At 46.1% G+C, this 15003-nt stretch overlaps 1 protein-coding gene across 2 annotated transcripts in view; it reads left to right on the top strand.

The window, feature by feature from the left end:
• The window catches only part of LOC132888126 (transcription initiation factor TFIID subunit 4-like), a 275470-nt gene that overhangs the window by 66783 nt on the left and 193684 nt on the right, over window positions 1-15003 (top strand). For both annotated transcript variants that reach the window (XM_060924138.1, XM_060924137.1), the window contains one exon: window positions 11252-11421. In XM_060924138.1, the coding sequence (XP_060780121.1) occupies window positions 11252-11421 (170 nt within the window). The remainder of the gene's footprint in view (window positions 1-11251; window positions 11422-15003) is intronic.

Raw genomic sequence — 15003 nt, 5'->3', positions numbered from 1 at the left:
GAAATTGGTGGGGGGGGCTACGCGGACGCCATCTGCGAGGACTGCGTTGTCAGCATAAATTGGCCTTAAGGAGCCAATCAGAGTGCACGATTTTACCGGAAGTAGCTTGTGCCGTATAATAATAATCCTTATTTATTACAGAATAACACGTTGTACGTTTGATCTGTTAATAGTTAAAGTTATGGAGCGTCAATGAAAAAAGCTAATTCCTATTATTATTACTTCATATGTCAATCATCATCATCTTTGTAGTCTTTTATTAGTCCATGCAAGCATGGGTTGGACTGTCATCTGATGCTTTTCCTCCATTCGACTTGACGCTTTAAAAGAGTGCATATGCCTAATGCAAGATATAGCTTCTCCCTTACAAGTTAACCCCTCCTCCACACGGTGTTCAACATGTTTTCAGGTGGGAAGTGGTGTTGTAGGGAGAGATTCTGTTCGGAGGTTCTGCAAGTTACGGGTTCGTCGCCGATTAGGGTTCTACTGCTCCACTTGCGAGATGGTGTTTCTGTAAATCCAGAGACCCAGATCCTGGCTGTCTAGGTTGGCATTAGTAAGGGCTTCCAGTCGTAAAAACTTGCTCCAACACTTATTCACTATGCTATTCTTTAGATATAGAAGATATAAACAGATACATCATGGGCTCATCCAGGTGAGGTGAGGTGAGGCCAGGCCAGATGAGCTTATCCGATCATCCGTCCGTCCATAATTTACAAAAATCGCTACTCTTCTTACAGGATTGATCTGATTTCAATCAAACTCTCATACAATGTTCCCCAGGTGGGTGTGTATAAAAGTTGTCAAGATGGTGGCACCACCGGTCATATTAATGATTTTATGGGCGTCTGAAATTTTTGCCTGACTTGTCGCATTAAACGCTACTCTTCATAAACTGTTGGGACGTTTTCACTGAAACTCACCCAGAAGACTCTAAAGACATATTCCAACAAGAGTTGTTCACCAGGTGGCGCCACCTACCATGGATGCGGCTACAGAGGGGTCATGTGCAATTTCATGAAAACCGCTACTACTCCTACATGATTGATCTGATTTCAATCAAACTCTCATACAATGTTCCCCAGGTGGGTGTGTATAAAAGTTGTCAAGATGGTGGCGCTACCGGTCATATTTACGATTTTATGGCCGTCTGAAATTTTTTTGCCTGACTTGTCACATTAAACGCTACTCTTCGTAAACTGCTAGGACATTTTCACTGAAACTCACCCAGAAGACTCTAAAGACATATTCCAACAAGAGTTGTTCACCAGGTGGCGCCACGTACCATGGATGTGGCTACAGAGGGGTCATGTGCAATTTCACAAAAATCACTACTCCTCCTACAGGATTGATTGGATTTCAAACTCGCACACAACAACAGTGACCGGTATGAGCTCCAGTCTCATTGAGGCTATTTTTACTACTCTTTTTTTCGAGAAGCTCTCGTACATCATCTTGGATATGGCTGCGCACCATCGAAACTGGTCACATTCCGCAGCATGGCCCTCCAAGCACTCTCATCTGTAGCCATCACATTGCCTTGCTCATGTCGGATGCCGGTGCGGCCAGTCACTAACTCCAAGTCCACCTCAATGCACTTCAACCAAGTGACTCGCTGTGCTCCAACTGAGCAGTCACCATGCCATGGTGTCCACTCTAGTAGATTCCATACCATCTCAAACATCTCACTACCACATGAATTCGGATTGGCTTTTGACTGGTTGCTTACTTGATGGAAGAATCCATCCATCCATTATCTGTAGCCGCTTATCCTGTTCTACAGGGTCGCAGGCAAGCTGGATCCTATCCCAGCTGACTATGGGCGAGAGGCGGGGTACACCCTGGACAAGTCGCCAGGTCATCACAGGCCTGATACAGAGACAAACAACCATTCACACTCACATTCACACCTACGGTCAATTTAGAGCCACCAATTAGCCTAACATGCATGTCTTTGGACTGTGGGGGAAACTGGAGCACCCGGAGGAAACCCACGCAGACGCGGGGAGAACATGCAAACTCCACACAGAAAGGCCCCGCTGGCCACTGGGCTTGAACCCAGGATCTTCTTGCTGTGAGGCGACAGTGCTAACCACTGCACCACCGTGCCGCCATGGAAGAATCGAACTTTCAATATTCTACAGAGACATGACTGATTGAAAACTTCAAGCTGCTGTTCTTGTTGACATGTAGCTTTGTTGTAGTCGAGTCACTAAACCTCGAGTCCAGTCTCGAGTCTCCAGTGTTCAAGTCCGAGTCAAGTCCAAGTCATTAAAGAAAATTTCGAGTCGAGTCCACTATTGATCCGAGAACAAGACTCCAACCGCACCGTTTGACGGTGGCTGTTGCTGCCTTTATGTGAAAGCGTCTCTGCTACTGTGTTGGACTAACGTTGCTGCTCGACCGCCCCATTTTAATTAATAGGCTACAGATAAAAAGCTTCCTCATTGCTCAGCAAGCCCCGCCCACCATCAACAGGGCAAATAACATGAGAGAGGGTTAACACTAGCTAGCTCATCGCTCAGCAAGCCCCGCTATCAACAGAGCAATGAACATAGCGTGTCACTTCCTTCTCTGGGTGGAGTCTCGCCAAATGACGATTGAAGTTCGAGGTTGTCCCCGTCGTCTCCTCGATCGTTCTTCTAGATTTGGAACACATAGCAGTGCATTTTCTTCCCCCACTGTCTGTATAAGCAAAGCGGACAATCCTATGAGTGTTCTCTCCAGACATTTTAGCGCCATTAACGTTCCTGAACATGACGTATGAACAGGTGAACGTGCGTTCTCTTGCAATCAATTAGTATAAAAATTAATGTAGATATAAATATCTTGCGTCAAATTATTATGGCATGTTACAAAATATAAAGAAAAAATCCGAGTCCTCGTCTCCAATTTACGAGTCTGAATGCATGAGTCCAAGTCCGAGTCGTCGGTGCTGAAGTGAAGTCCAAGTCAAGCCACGAGTCCTTAAAATTGGGGCACGAGTCCTGGACTCAAGTACTCCAAGCCTGACATGTAGTTTGCCACGTTTCAGCGGAGTAGAGGAGAATGGTAAGGACCGCACTTTCATCAATCCTGATCTTAGTCTTTATTATGATCATCATCTTGTATCAGATTTTGTTCACGGAGTTGAAGGCAGCAGAGGCTTTGACGATTCTGTACGACAGTTCCGGTTCAGTGAAGCCATTGCTAGCCATTGTTGAGCCAAAGTCGACGAAAGTGCAGACTTGCTCTAGGGGTTTCCCATCAGGGTTGTTGACTCGTGTATTTGTCAATACACATGACTTGGGTCTTGATGCAGAGGCCTGCTTCCTTGCAGTGAAGAGCAGTGAGGTCACTTGTTTCTTGCAGTCCAGCCTCAGAATCATCAAATCCTACACTATCCTGTATAATTACTAGAGAAACGATAACGTGTTTGAATGAGTGCATTAATATAAACCTGCAGTCGATACTGCTGTCAGAGCTGGTTGTTGGAAATTAATCAATGCCTTCTGACCAATCAGAATCCAGAATTCAAGAGCACCGTGGTGTAATGGATAATCACCAGTGATATTTAGGGTTCCGGGTGTATGTAGGGCGTCTTTACATGACGCTTGTGGTAGTGTTTTTGGAGCAGATGTATGTGTGTGTCGTGGTTGACCAAGCCACTGAGTGCATCATAATGGCCACGCGTATCCACGCCTGAAGCGAGCCGTAGCTACAGGCACTGATTGCTGAACCAATAAATCTTTAGCAGCTGCGCTAATTAAGCTGTCAGGGCTGCGTGGAGCTGCAACCTTTCTTCCCAGTGGCATTTTTATTTATTTATTTATTTATTTTTGTGGCCACAGCAGTCCACAAGCCTCCATGACCTGCTAATGTCATGTTGTCCTCTGTCCCGATTCAGAGTTTATATATAGATGTTTCTCCATCTGTAGTCTTTTTGTCTGTGAACAAATTTGAGATGAAGCAGAAATGAAACGTCCAGTGCACGAAGAACTTGTGGAAACATTTGCATCGTGCTAGCTTGGCGAGGTCCGATCACATCACCGTAGCAACCATAGCAAAGCAACAGTATTTGAGAAGCATGCTTGGTTTTTCCCCACCCAAACGGTATTTTGACAAATTCTGGCGCTACCATAGGAATTGACAGAGTAGAGGAGCTGCTTCTTCTTCTCTCCGTCATGGACTGATATATATCGATCCATCCATTATGTATACAGTTTATCCGTCAGGGTCACGGGAGAAGCTGGAGCCAATCCCAGGTGACTTCGGGTGAGAGGAGGGACACACCCTGATAGGGCTACACAGAGACGTACAATAATTCAGCCTCACGTTCACACATCTGGAAAATTTAAAGTAACCAGTTGACCTAATCCTCATGTGTTTGGACTGTGGGAGGAAACCAGAGCAAACTCCACACAGAAAGCATGGTTTGAACCCAGAACCTTCTAGCCGTGGGGCAAAAATGCTACAAAACCACCAGCTAGTGTACAGATAACCCAAGCAACTCGCATGCCTGCTTGTTAGTCTCATCTCCTTATCTGTAGCCGCTTTATCCTGTTCTACAGGGTCGCAGGCAAGCTGGAGCCTATCCCAGCTGACTATGGGCGAAAGGCGGGGTACACCCTGGACAAGTCGCCAGGTCATCACAGGGCTGACACATAGACACAGACAACCATTCACACTCACATTCACACCTACGGTCAATTTAGAGTCACCAGTTAAAGTGCTGATGACACGAACATGACTCTATGCAATTTCTTAAATAAACTATACAACATGGCAAACATGTTAGATTTCTGTTATAATTACGTGAAAAGAAGCTGTTGTTACGCGAATATCCAACTTTTAATTGCACAGCGCAAGAAAACTGGGTCCGTGGCTCGCGGCCATGCTGTGACGTCAGCGGAAGAACACGCTGCGGTTCACTGGCTGTTCTACTCTGGTTCTACTCAATGGAAATGGCGCATGAAAACGCCGGTGAACTCTCTAGTGCTAGCTCTTCCTCTTCTGGGAGTCTAGAATTGTGTTGATCTCTTCCGAATAGAATCTATGATAGCCTACCCTCTTTACCCTTTGTCTCTCGTTGCTAGGCGGCAGTTACATGAAAGCCGCAAGCTTTCACAAGCAAATACATGACTGATATCACGCCGACTTTATGATTACATTTATGATTATCATGTAGAATCTATAGCTCTACGTACCTTTATCTTATGTCGTTTCACAACACATGTTCTGACAGGAGGACTGTCTTTGGATCCGGCATAGCTACTAGTAGACCCCCTCCGGAATACTGGCAGTGTTGCCAGATTGGGAGGTTTCCCGCCCAGTTGAGCGGTTTCAAGTGCATTTTGGTGGGTTTTGAACATATTTTGGGCTGGAAAACGTCAGCAGTATCTGGCAACAGATACTGGCAACAGATACTGCTGAAGTTTTCCAGCCCAAAATATGTTTAAAACCCACCAAAATGCACTTGAAACCGCCCAACTGGGCGGGAAACCTCCCAATCTGGCAACACTGTGTAGGCACTGCTGATGGTAGTAACACACGTTTGTGCTGAACTGCACACCCAAGAGATTCTTTTTAGCTGGGAAGGGTGTCAAAACAATCCAAATCGAAGTGTTCAGAGCACAGGACGGATGTTGGTGAGGGCTCCCACTTGTCACGAGTGCGCCTGACTTGCTTCACCCACTTCGCATGCAGCTCGGGATCTCTGGGAAACTTGAATAAACTTACCCCATCCTTGTGGGTTTTGGAGCAAAAGCCGGCAACACAACGCGAAGATATAATAATGTATAATAATGTCTAATAAAAATACTAATAATGATAAACTGAACACCTGTCGCATCAACAACAAACTGGTAAGTTAGGAGGAAGGTTCTTTCGCTGATGTCATATAGCCCCTCCTCCTCATTCGTCTCCTGGGTGCTGCAGCCCCGTCAAATTTGCCCAAATAGCCGCGTTTTTTATCATAACTTGTAAAATAGGCGCCTTCGTGAATTAATATATGGATCATCGGGAATTACTTTTTATGTTATAAAACATCGCCAAAGATGTCAAAAACGTGTCATCAGCACTTTAACCTAACCTGCATGTCTTTGGACTGTGGGGGAAACCGGAGCACCCGGAGGAAACCCACGCGGACACGGGGAGAACATGCAAACTCCGCACAGAAAGGCCCTCGCCGGCCACAGGGCTCGAACCCGGACCTTCTTGCTGTGAGGCGACAGCGCTAACCACTACACCACCGTGCCGCCCCTGCTTGTTAGTGATTAAAAAAAAAAAAATCAATTCCTAGATGTACAGTACATGAAGAAGCGAGTGTGACAGTCAAAAAGTGTCCAGAAGAACTGTGGCTGGTTCTGGAAGATGCTCAGTAAAACCTACAGCTCATTTCCGCATAAAACTGCACTCATTGGACCCGAGACTATTTTTTTTTTTTTTAAAGCAAAGGGTCGTCTCACACCAAATATTGATTTTGTTTCATTTATTATGGCTTAGTGCTTACAGTATTTATTTATTTATTTTTTTATTTATTTTTTTTTAAATGTTGAAACATTTCATTTCATTATTTTTAAACCATTTTTGGTCAGCAGCATTTTGTTTAGCACAGTACTGTAGTATGATTTAGTCTCCAACAATGTTTCCTCTAAACATCATTACTGAACCTCATTTATTAATGGTTTACTTACATAAATATTAAATCATACATCTGAGTATTATTGAGCTTATGTTATAAGAGCAGGGCGGCACGGTGGTGTAGTGGTTAGCGCTGTCGCCTCACAGCAAGAAGGTCTGGGTTCGAGCCCCGTGGCCGGCGAGGGCCTTTCTGTGCGGAGTTTGCATGTTCTCCCCGTGGGTTTCCTCCGGGTGCTCCGGTTTCCCCCACAGTCCAAAGACATGCAGGTTAGGTTAACTGGTGACTCTAAATTGACCGTAGGTGTGAATGTGAGTGTGAATGGTTGTCTGTGTCTATGTGTCAGCCCTGTGATGACCTGGCGACTTGTCCAGGGTGTACCCCGCCTTACCCCGTAGTCAGCTGGGATAGGCTCCAGCTTGCCTGCGACCCTGTAGAACAGGATAAAGCGGCTAGAGATGATGAGATGAGATGAAATGAGATGAGATGAATATCAGGCCATTCTTTTCTGTGGTTGGGAAGTTATTTCGTTTGAGAGGATTCCCGAGCAAATAATGTGCATGAAATCGCTCGCTTCGCGCAGTCAAGCAAACAGAGGAAGTGTGTGCGCGCGCGCATGCGCAGGTTTACCTTTGAGCGTGCACTGACAGTTTCATCATTCTGTTGCTAAACGAACAGCTGATCACACCGAGGTGCTCGCTGAGCGCCGATATTTATTAGTCCAGTCCTGCGTTTCCTTTCCTTCGTATATAACATCACGTCTTTTCTCGCTTTCTTTCCGTTACTGTTTTTTTTTTTTTTAAAGATATTTTTTTGGGCTTTTTTCACCTTTATTGGATAGGACAGTATAGAGACAGGACAGGAAATGAGTGGGAGAGAGAGATGGGGAGGGATCGGGAAATGACCTCGGGTTGGAATCGAACCCGGGTCCCCGGATTTATGGTATGGCGCCTTAGCCACCTGAGCCATGACGCCCCCTTTCCGTTACTGTTTCATTCGCACACTCATGTCCTCCATTTTTCTCTCCTGTTTCAAATTTGTATCCCACAATGCCTTGCGTGAACGGGGAAAGCCCACCACGTGATGCGATGCATGACGTAGCATCTTGTATTGTGTCATGGTGAAGCAGGAAAAAATACCGGAGAATTTAGGGCCACGTAGCCTTAAATTCATTAATTGTTCCGTTTAAAAAAATGAATAACATTGGAAGTCTGTGATTCGAATTCAGTAGCCTTCTCTCCACTGAACAAAAATAATTGGGAAAATTCTTTTTATGACCTCCACTTGAAAAATCTGAAAGGCAGTCTACCTTTAAGAAAATCTCAGCTTCACCAAACAAGTGCATGACACATTTATTTAGAGTCTGAGAGCAGACAACAAAGACGTCTTTAAATTCACACATCTTCTGTAGGTATTAGATGGGACACTTTTTATATTTCCAGTAGTGTGCAAACTGTAATAAAACCTGTTAAAACTCTCCACGTGTTTAGAACGTTACGACTGGCGGTGTACGTTTTCATGAAATAAATGACAGAAAGAAAGTGAAAATCCCGTTGCTTTAATAAGCAAAGAAAACAACAAGGCGGCAATAACATTCACCATAAACTGTAATGTTTTAGATTTGTTTTTAGTTATTTACCCACAGATATATTGTCGTCATGATTATTTCGCTTTACATTTATTACAGTACCTGAGATTCATCTACCTGCTATGCAATGCAAATAGCGTTTGAACTTCTTTATAAAAGCCCTAATAGAAATACATTAACCTAGCAGTTGTTCATTTTGGATGAAATATTACGTTTTATAAAAAAGCAATGGGTAATACTGGAAAAATTCATAATGTAGGCTGGAGAAATATAAAATTGATATCTCTGAAAACGCATAAAAACATAGTGAACGGCGTCATCGTAGGGTGGAATGGTGGTGCAATGGGTAGCGTTGACACCTCAATGCGATGAGTGGTGGGTGTGCGCGTGTGTTCTCAGGATACACTCCGTATCCAATAAACGATTGAATGAATAATCTCATTATCTAACCCCGAATTCAGATCATATAGAGTTCATAAATACAAACGTATAAGCACTTTTATTATCTTCAGCTCCTCATACACTCCTTCAGCGGTGAGCATTCAGGTGGTGTGTTAACTCTGTAGCATCCTGATCTTGTACAGGAGATCTAATCGTGTGTGTCAGCTTCCCACTGCGGTGTCAGCACTCATACACACTCTGAAGAACTGAACAGAGGAGAAGCGGAGCTGTACAGCTCCAGCATGGGGGCATGAACACAAGTAAAGCTCAGGAGTCACTGTCTGAACCAGTGGGCGGAAATGAAAGCAGAAAATGGTGACCTTTGGCTCTTCTGAACTTCCTGCTCATACAGGATAATTGGGACACAGTCACCATGGAAATGGGAGGGCAAAGGCCCCGATTGTGTTCAAGCAGAACCCAGGCGTGTTCATGTGAGAGTGACACCACTGTACAGGTGTGTTCAGGGGAGAATGACAGTGTCCGGGTGCGTTCAGATTAAAATGACACTGTCCAGGCGAGCGGGGCACCACTGGCCGGGTGCGTCCAGGTGGGGATGACAGACTGTGTTCAGGTGAGAGTGACACCACTGTCCAGGTGTGTTCAGGTGAGAGTGACACCACTGTCCAGGTGTGTTCAGGGGAGAATGACAGTGTCCGGGTGCGTTCAGATTAAAATGACACTGTCCAGGCGAGCGGGGCACCACTGGCCGGGTGCGTCCAGGTGGGGATGACAGACTGTGTTCAGGTGAGAGTGACACCACTGTCCAGGTATGTTCAGGTGAGAATGAGCTACCGTGTTCAGGTGAGTGACACTGTCCAGGTGCTTTCAGGTGAGGATGACCGACCGTGTCCAGGTGAGTGTGTGACAGACCATGTTCAGTCGTGTTCAGGTGAGAGTGGCACCACTGTCCAGGTACGTGCAGGTGAGGAGTGTGACGGACCATCTTCAGGTGAGAGAGTGACGGACCGTCTTCAGTCGTGTTCAGCTGTGAGAGTGACGGTCCGTGTTCAGGTGAGAGAGTGACGGACCATGTTCAGTTGTGTTCAGCTGCGAGAGTGACGGACTGTGTTCAGCTGCGAGAGTGACGGACCGTGTTCAGCTGTGAGAGTGACGGACCGCGTTCAGCTGTGAGAGTGACGGTCCGTGTTCAGGTGAGAGAGTGACGGACCATGTTCAGTTGTGTTCAGGTGAGAGAGTGACGGACCGTGTTCAGCTGTGAGAGTGACGGACCGTGTTCAGCTGTGAGAGTGACGGACCGTGTTCAGGTGAGAGAGTGACGGACCGTGTTCAGTTGTGTTCAGGTGAGAGAGTGACGGACCGTGTTCAGCTGTGAGAGTGACGGGCCGTGTTCAGGTGAGAGAGTGACGGACCATGTTCAGTTGTGTTCAGGTGAGAGTGTGACGGACCGTGTTCAGCTGTGAGAGTGACGGACCGTGTTCAGCTGTGAGAGTGACGGACCGTGTTCAGGTGAGAGAGTGACGGACCATGTTCAGTTGTGTTCAGCTGTGAGAGTGACGGACCGTGTTCAGCTGTGAGAGTGACGGTCCGTGTTCAGCTGTGAGAGTGACGGACCGTGTTCAGGTGAGAGAGTGACGGACCATGTTCAGTTGTGTTCAGGTGAAAGAGTGACGGACTGTGTTCAGGTGAGGGAGTGACACCACTGTCCAGGTGCGTGCAGGTGAGAGTGTGACGGACCATCTTCAGGTGAGAGAGTGACGGACCGTCTTCAGTCGTGTTCAGCTGTGAGAGTGACGGACCGTGTTCAGGTGAGAGAGTGACGGACCATGTTCAAGTGAGAGAGTGACAGACCATATTCAGGTGAGAGTGTGACACACCGTGTTCAGTTGTGTTCAGGTGAGAGAGTGACAGACCGTGTTCAGGTGAGAGAATGACAGACCGTATTCAATTGTGTTTAGGTAAGAGTGACACCACTGTCCAGGTGAGGATGACGGACCGTGTTCAGGTGAGAGTGACCCCACTGTCCAGGTGTGTTCAGGTGAGGATGACAGACCATGTTCAGGTGACAGAGTGACACCACTGTCCAGGTGTGTTCAGGTGAGGATGACCAACCGTGTTCAGTTGTGTTCAGGTAAGAGTGACACCACTGTCCAGGTGTGTTCAGGTGAGGATGACCAACCGTGTTCAGTTGTGTTCAGGTAAGAGTGACACCACTGTCCAGGTGTGTTCAGGTGAGGATGACGGCCCGTGTTCAGTTGTGTTCAGGCAAGAATGACACCACTGTCTAGGTGTGTTCAGGTGAGGATGACGGACCGTATTCAGTTGTGTTCAGGTAAGAATGACACCACTGTCTAGGTGTGTTCAGGTAAGAATGACAGACCGTGTTCAGTTGTGTTCAGGTAAGAGTGACAGACTGTATTCAGTTGTGTTCAGGTAAGAATGACACCACTGTCTAGGTGTGTTCAGGTAAGAATGACAGACCGTATTCAGTTGTGTTCAGGTAAGAATGACACCACTGTCTAGGTGTGTTCAGGTAAGAATGACAGACTGTATTCAGTTGTGTTCAGGTAAGAGTGACACCACTGTCCAGGTGTGTTCAGGTGAGGATGACAAACTGTGTTCAGGTGTTGTATTTTGTTTTACAGAGACGATGATGACATCAATGACGTTGCGTCTATGGCCGGAGTGAACTTGAGTGAAGAAAGCGCTCGTATCTTAGCAACCAACTCAGAGCTGGTGGGCACACAGATCCGCTCATGTAAAGATGAGGCCTTCCTGCCCACGGGCCTACTGCATCGGCGCATACTGGAGACGGGTAACACACACACACACACACACACACACACACAGTGTATGTGTTCCTTAAAATAAAAGCATTTTATTGAATTTGGAGAATTACTAAAATTTCTGTATCTTCTGTCCTATAAGGCAGTTCATACATATACCTCAGAGCAGTGAGGTCTGATACAGCAGGTATAGAATTCTAGATATCATTTCTTTCTCAGCTGTTGTGTAGCCATTTGTTAGTGTTATGCTAACAGGGATTAGCTTAACACTAATGTAATATTTCCAATTCTCATCTAGTCTTTTCTCGGGAATTACACACTCCCTTTAAATGCCCATTTTATTCCCATCGTCCTCCACGCCTGTCCTTTTCACACACAAGCTAACCTCGTTGTTGGATAAGATGAATCCTGAGGCACCAGTCTGTTTGCATTTCAACTCTTCGTGGTTGTTAGTGTGCACCCTCGAGCACTAAAGGATGAAGATGCGTGGTGTGTGAGTGAGTTTAAAGAACACACAGTGTCCCCTGCTGGTGTTGTGTCAGTGATTGGGTGAGTAAAGGTCTCAGGTGACAGTGGACAGAGGGAGGCCAGGGAGTCTGCCAGCTTCACTCAGGAGCACAGGCTCTGTTCTGTTTTCTCTCTGCCTGCTTAGGGTTTTCTTGTTAACAATGTTGGCTCCTGTGCAGAGGCCGCGCCTCCTGCATTGGGAATGACAGGCACTTGGACCACGCCTCCCGCACTGGGAATGACAGGCACTTGGGCCACACTTCCTTCACTAGGACTGACATGCACTTGAGCCACACCTGCTTCACTGGGACTAAAAGGCACTTGGGCCACGCTTCCTTCACTAGGACTGACATGCACTTGAGCCACACCTGCCTCACTGGGACTAATAGGCACTTGGGCCATGCTTCCTTCACTAGGACTGACATGCACTTGAGCCACACCTGCCTCACTGGGACTAAGAGGCACTTGGGCCATGCTTCCTTCACTAGGACTGACATGCACTTGAGCCACACCTGCCTTATTGGGACTAATAGGCACTTGGGCCACGCTTCCTTCACTAGGACTGACATGCACTAGAGCCACACCTGCCTTATTGGGACTAATAGGCACTTGAGCCATGCTTCCTTCACTAGGACTGACATGCACTAGAGCCACACCTGCCTTATTGGGACTAATAGGCACTTGGGCCATGCTTCCTTCACTAGGACTAACATGCACTTGGGCCACACCTGCCTCACTGGGACTAATAGGCACTTGGGCCATGCTTCCTTCACTAGGACTGACATGCACTTGAGCCACACCTGCCTCACTGGGACTAATAGGCACTTGAGCCATGCTTTCTTCATTAGGACTAACATGCACTTGGGCCACACCTGCCTCACTGGGACTAATAGGCACTTGAGCCATGCTTTCTTCATTAGGACTAACATGCACTTGGGCCACACCTGCCTCACTGGGACTAATAGGCACTTGGGCCATGCTTCCTTCACTAGGACTGACATGCACTTGAGCCACACCTCCCTCACTAGGACTAATAGGCACTTGGGCCACACCTCCCCCACTAGGACTAATAGGCACTTGGGCCATGCTTCCTTCACTAGGACTGACATGCACTTGAGCCACACCTGCCTCACTGGGACTAATAGGCACTTGGGCCATGCTTCCTTCACTAGGACTGACATGCACTTGAGCCACACCTCCCTCACTAGGACTAATAGGCACTTGGGCCACGCTTCCTTCACTAGGACTGACATGCACTTGAGCCACACCTGCCTCACTGGGACTAATAGGCACTTGGGCTATGCTTCCTTCACTAGGACTGACATGCACTTGAGCCACACCTCCCTCACTAGGACTAATAGGCACTTGGGCCACACCTCCCCCACTAGGACTAATAGGCACTTGGGCCATGCTTCCTTCACTAGGACTAATAGGCACTTGGGCCACACCTGCCTCACTGGGACTAATAGGCACTTGGGCCACGCCTCCCGCACTGGGACCGACAGGCACTTGGGCCACGCCTCCCGCACTGGGACCGACAGGCACAGAGATTGAAGTGTGAAAGAAATTTCACGGGATAATTTTTCAAATTAGTCTGTGTAAAATCAGACCTTAGTGATACAAATATGCTTGGATTTATTTAGCAGTCACTGCATATTTTTTGCCCAAAACACACTTTAAAAAAAAAAATCAATCTGAAATACTGAAGCTTGTACAGTGATTTGAACTGTGACCGCTAGTTGTCTTTAGGCTAGGACGGGTCAGTGCTGGTGTCCCTGCTGTGCGCCTGAACATGGCACACACTCTCAGCAGAGCTGTCTGAGGTTCTGTCACAGTAACATAAGCAAAGTGACATAATAAATACACACACACACACACCGCACACTATATACCGTATATTCCATGCAGCTGTTTCACAAAATTACACCATGTGTAAATATTTAGAGGAGGAGGAACAAGGACTTGCGTTATACCTGCAGTCAAATGAAAACATTCCATCTGAGTAAACGTGCAGGATGTCTCGTGCAACATTTCAAATATGATTATGCTCTAGTTCACTTGATTAATTGTAACTGTTCAGGATTTTAATCAGGTCACTTTTAATCCAATATTGTAGACTGTGATTGTTAGATATTTAGTATTTGTTGATATAAAAATGCAATAATTGTCATATACCTAGTCTCAGCACCGCAACATGACCTCATTCCCTTTCCGTGGCTCATGATTGAGAGTTATTCAGGGTTTTTGGAGCAGCAGCTGCAGGAAATGCCAGTGCGCGATTAACTTTTTACTGTTCCTCTTAAAAGCATTTTGCCCTGGTTTTGTGTTTTGCCGCTCATTATCCCTTTGTGATCTCGACTGCTTTTGAGCTGTTGAGGAAGTGCGGTTCTGTACGTACGCAATAGACGATTTAAATAATTGCTATGATTTACTTAAAAGAACAGAAGAAGGGAAAATTATGTTAATTTGGAAATGAAAGAAAAGGACGTGACATGTAGTAGCAGAAATCTTTAATGGCTGTAGGTAAGCCTAATTAGTGCAGAATGTCACCTCAAGTAACACACACACACTGTAAGGAGCTTTTTAATTATAGTTTTAAAAAAAATTTTCTTTCTCAAAAAAAAAAATTGCTTCAGTCATAGTTTCTGTCAACAGCTGCCGTGTGATATTTTGCAAGACGTTTCACACTCACAACCGTGATGCATACATTCAGAAAAACATGCTTAGGCTGCAGAGTACATATGAAATGTAATTCAGTATATCTTGTTTGCATGGATTTGTTCCCTGACATGTATCATTTGTGCCAGTTTGGTTCGTGAAATGCACTACTGTTCAAAAGTTTGGGGTCACCCAGACAATTTTGTGTTTTCCATGAAAAGTCACACTTTTATTTCCCACCATAAGTTGTAAAATGAATAGAAAATATAGTCGAGACATTTTTCTGGCCATTTTGAGCATTTAATCGACCCCACAAATGTGATGCTCCAGAAACTCAATCTGCTCAAAGGAAGGTCAGTTTTATAGCTTCTCTCAAGAGCTCAACTGTTTTCAGCTGTGCTAACATGATTGTACAAGGGTTTTCTAATCATCCATTAGCCTTCTGA

Source organism: Neoarius graeffei, chromosome 6 (genome assembly GCF_027579695.1).
Source record: "Neoarius graeffei isolate fNeoGra1 chromosome 6, fNeoGra1.pri, whole genome shotgun sequence".
Lineage (NCBI taxonomy): Eukaryota > Metazoa > Chordata > Actinopteri > Siluriformes > Ariidae > Neoarius > Neoarius graeffei.
This window is presented reverse-complemented; position numbering and strand designations above follow the sequence as displayed.